At 35.4% G+C, this 4,693-nt stretch overlaps 1 protein-coding gene across 1 annotated transcript; it reads left to right on the top strand.

The window, feature by feature from the left end:
* Positions 1-1,045: 1,045 nt before the first annotated feature.
* LOC111889040 (ethylene response sensor 1) lies at positions 1,046-4,451 on the top strand. Its single transcript, XM_023885172.3, has 4 exons — positions 1,046-1,463; positions 1,831-3,407; positions 3,819-3,946; positions 4,027-4,451. The coding sequence occupies exons 2-4, from the start codon at positions 1,860-1,862 to the stop codon at positions 4,268-4,270; spliced, it is 1,920 nt and encodes a 639-aa protein (XP_023740940.1). The 5' UTR covers positions 1,046-1,463; positions 1,831-1,859; the 3' UTR covers positions 4,271-4,451.
* Positions 4,452-4,693: the final 242 nt, after the last annotated feature.

The raw sequence follows: 4,693 nt of genomic DNA, 5'->3' as shown, positions 1-4,693 counted from the left end.
AAAAAGGTTTAACGGTGTAGCATGTTATCCGTTTGCCTTCTCACTCTTTGTATTGTGACCATTAAAAATTAACTGGTTTTGTATTTATATTTCAGGATTTGATGTTCAAAAATAATAATAATAACCAAATAACTGATAAATTCTAAAAATAAAAATCATCAAAAAGAAAATAGTTTGTAGAGCATCCACAATGGTGAGTTCAATGGGAGAGTTGAATGAGGTGACAAGTCCATGTGTCATTCAGTGGATGAAACTCAACCATTATGAGATGTCATATTGACATTCAATGGATTTGAAGTTCAGTGATCATTGAACTCTACAATGAAAAAAAAGAAAGTTTTAATTCTTAAATATTTACTATAAATTACATTTTATAATATTCTATTGAACTTTGTAGAGTTGAATGCATTATAAAGAAAAATATAATAGACTTGTATTGATTATAGAATGATAACATGACAATCCATTGAACTCTATAAAGTTCAATGCATTGTGGATGCCCTTATATAAGTATTAAATATGCAACAAAAACAAATCATAAAAACCGTTGGAGTTAACTACCTCAAACCATAAAAACCATTGCATAATTTACTCGTAATTTTATGAATACGAATATGTTTTTAAGAATTTTAAAAAATAATTTGATTTTGGCACATCTAGAAACCGAAACTATAATTGCACGGTCGTTCCGAGCCTCTGAACATACAAATACAAATTCAATGCATCTATCTTTCTTTTTTGACTGCAATATTATTTAAAAAGGTAAAGTGCAGGTGCATAGGTGCATGCATCTTTTTTCGGTCCAACTGCATATTTTATTACCGGTCTAAATCAATCAGACACTTTCCCTTACCTTTTCTTAAATTAGATTGAATTATTAATATTTTAAGTTGGTAAACCTATAAATCAAAATGATTCATGTAAAGATAATGTATCACATGGGGTCTATCCATAACCGACTCATACAACATAAAAAAAGACCAAAAAGAACAAAAAAAATAAATTAAATCACAAGCCAAAGACACAAGGTGATATTTGTTGATGTATTTGGTAAAGTCGTGTAGATTATTTATACGAGACATAAATAGAAACTTATTATGAATTTGTTTTTCGATAGATAGATATATATACATATATGTTAAAAGCTTATCAAACATGTAAAAAATAAGCCGTTGAAGTCTGAATATTATAATATAAGTCGTCGTTTATTTCTTTTTGAAGGAAGCGATAAGACTATAAGTCTATGAGAGTTTGAAAGCATTATTTAGAATTTCCATGGAAGGAGGGGGAAGAGTATTTATGGATTCGTGTGGAGGACTTTCCGTATATAGGAAGTGATGAACCGTATTTCCTCCCCCAATTTTTCTATCTAGAAACCTCTGTAACACAGAATGGATCAACATCTTTCTCAAGTAAATGTACTCTTTTAGTCCACAAGAATCTCTGCTGTTTTTCCTCTCAAGGTAATATTTCTTATTCTTTGATCCGGTATTTGATCTTTAGAAAGTAATCGACGCCGTTTTTCTCTGAGATCGATCTAAATGTTAAGATTTTCAGAATTTTTTTTTTTTTCTTTTTTAAAGTTAGATTCGATTTTATCAACTTCCAGTTTCATAATAACCAAATCGGAGATAACTAATCTGAAGTTTATATGGTTAAATCAACCATTCCACTATGGAATTGAACTTACTTGGGAAATGGTGCAACTATGTGTGTGGATCTCGTGTGCAAACTCGAATTCTTCTCTATCCATAGCGATCCCTGATTTATCGATATCTTGAGGGAAGGAATCTTTGTTAATTGCGATTGATTGTGTGTTTTATATTTCAGCTTTTGTGAAGCTGTCAAAACCAGGATTAATGATGATGGATTCCTGTGACTGCTTCGAGACGCAATGGCCTGCTGACGAGCTTTTGGTCAAGTATCAATACATATCTGATTTCTTCATAGCCTTCGCCTACTTCTCCATTCCATTAGAACTCATATATTTCGTTCAGAAATCAGCATTCTTCCCGTATAGATGGGTCCTTATGCAGTTCGGTGCTTTTATTGTTCTATGTGGAGCGACTCATTTCATAAATCTCTGGACATTTTCGTCACACTCCAAAACTGTTGCTATTGTAATGACTATAGCAAAGCTCTCTACAGCTTTTGTGTCATGTGTCACTGCTTTGATGCTTGTTCACATTATCCCCGATCTATTGAGTGTAAAAACAAGAGAATTGTTCTTAAAGCAAAGAGCTGAAGATCTGGATCGCGAAATGGGATTAATCATTAAACAAGAAGAAACCGGAAGACACGTTAGAATGCTAACACATGAAATCAGAAGCACACTCGATAGGCACACCATATTGAAAACTACTCTGATTGAGCTTGGTAGAACTTTGGATCTTGAAGAATGTGTTCTCTGGATGCCATCAAGAAAAGGAATGATCCTTCAGCTTTCTCACTCTTTACACAATCTAATACCATTCGCATCCACAGTTCCAATTAATCTCCCGATAATCACAGAAGTGTTCAATAGTGCTGAAGCCATAAGAATCCCTCACAACTGTCCATTAGCTCGAATCAGAACCCCTGTTGGAAGTTACATCCCACCTGAAGTGGTTGCTGTTCGTGTCCCTCTCTTACACCTCTCTAATTTTGAAATCGACAACTGGCCTGATCACTCTGCAAAAAGCTATGCTGTCATGGTTTTGATTCTTCCTTTAAATGGTGTAAGAAAATGGCGTGACCATGAACTTGAACTTGTAACCGTGGTTGCTGACCAAGTTGCTGTGGCTCTTTCTCATGCCTCCATTCTAGAAGAATCCATGCGGGCCCGCGATCAGCTCATGGATCAAAACTTTGCTTTGAATGTGGCTCGACAAGAAGCTGAGATGGCAATCCATGCACGTAATGATTTCCTTGCTGTGATGAATCATGAGATGAGAACACCCATGCATGCAATCATAGCATTATCTTCACTTTTATTAGAAACCGAGCTTACACCTGATCAAAGGGCAATGATAGAGACTATCCTCAAGAGTAGCAATCTTCTAGCAACACTGGTAAATGACGTTCTTGACCTTTCTAGGCTGGAAGATGGTAGCCTAGAGCTTGAAAGTGAAGTGTTTAATCTTCATGGTTTGTTGAGAGAGGTGGTGAGGTTGATAAATCCTATTGCATCTGTGAAAAACACATCCATGACATTGAATTGTGATGTTGATTTACCTAATTTTGGTGTTGGTGATGAGAAAAGACTTATGCAGATCATCTTAAATGTTGTTGGGAATGCAGTTAAGTTTACAAAAGGAGGTCATGTCTCGATTCAAGCCTCTGTTTTGAATCCAGAGTATTTACAAGAATGGCAAACTCCTGAATTCTGTCCTACTTTCACCCAGGGTCTCTTCTACCTTCTTGTACAGGTCACTCATTATTTTCATTTAACCTTTTTTCTAGTTATTATATCAAAAAATAAAAAATAAAAATGATGTGTTCATTTTATATGGTCCCTATGGTTTGGGGGTAATTTGCATGCTTGGTCCCTAACTTATTTTTTTAACTCGGAAGGTCCCTACAGTTTGTTTTTGTTGTGCGTTTGGTCCCTGTCCTACATAAAAATACTATTTTGCCCTTGATTTTTTAATTTTTTTTAAATAAAGTGAGGTAGATATGATGTAAGGTGGAAATGGGGACCAAACACGCAACAAAAACAAACAGTAGGGACCTTCCAAGTTAAAAAGATAAGTTAGGGACCAAACGTGCAAATTACCCCAAACCATAGGGACCATTCGTGTAATTTACTGTTTTATATGTATATATATTTATGAATGCAGGTGAAGGATTCTGGGAGTGGAATTAAACAACAAGACATTCCACACATTTTTACAAAATTTTCAGAGCCTCGAAGCGCGTCCAACCGAAGTGGTGATGGTGCGGGTCTTGGACTTGCAATCTGCAAAAGGTAACAAATTGTGTGTGTGTGTGTGTTTTTAAATTTCCGAAAATGCCCTTGTGACTGAGTGAGTGGGAGGTGATTGTCAGGTTTGTGGATATGATGGGAGGTCATATATGGATAGAGAGTGGAGGGTTAGGGAAGGGTACAACGGTGGCATTTCTAGTGAAAGTGGGCGAGTGCAATTACCAAAATGACCTTTCGATTGTCCGACCTAAAGCAAGAACAAGACCCCATCAAGGAAGTGGTGAACTCATTAAACATAGAGGAGATGAATCCTACAGAGGAGGAGGGACTGCTTCTTTCCCTGCACACGACCATAACAGTTTCTAGCTAACAAAAAAAAAAAAAAAGCTATTTTGTATTTTAATCATATTTGTAACAAAGAGGTATGCAGTATGCACTATGCATGCATGATATTGATAGCTAAAAACTTAATGGTAATACAACATCTAAATTACCATCCATCTTGTAGTTGTGAGTTGAATTATACAAGGAAGGCATTAGGAGTGGAGTCTCTTGTTTTTTTTTTTTTGGTCATAATCCAACCTAAGAAGTGTAATACAGAATGGTATCTTGAGTAGATGCTGGATCAACAAGATATATAATGAAATGTCCAGTCAAGTAAATAATCATGTACTAACCTAACCCAAGTATCTTTACTGAATTAACCGATGCAAAGAGAATCAACTTAAACAAGGGTCCATCACAAAAATACCAAATTACACAAAAAGAGAAATCAAATTACTCACTTGG

Source organism: Lactuca sativa, chromosome 8 (assembly GCF_002870075.4).
Source record: "Lactuca sativa cultivar Salinas chromosome 8, Lsat_Salinas_v11, whole genome shotgun sequence".
NCBI lineage: Eukaryota > Viridiplantae > Streptophyta > Magnoliopsida > Asterales > Asteraceae > Lactuca > Lactuca sativa.
The sequence above is the reverse complement of the archived record's forward strand: the minus strand, read 5'-3'. Positions and strand labels throughout refer to the sequence as shown.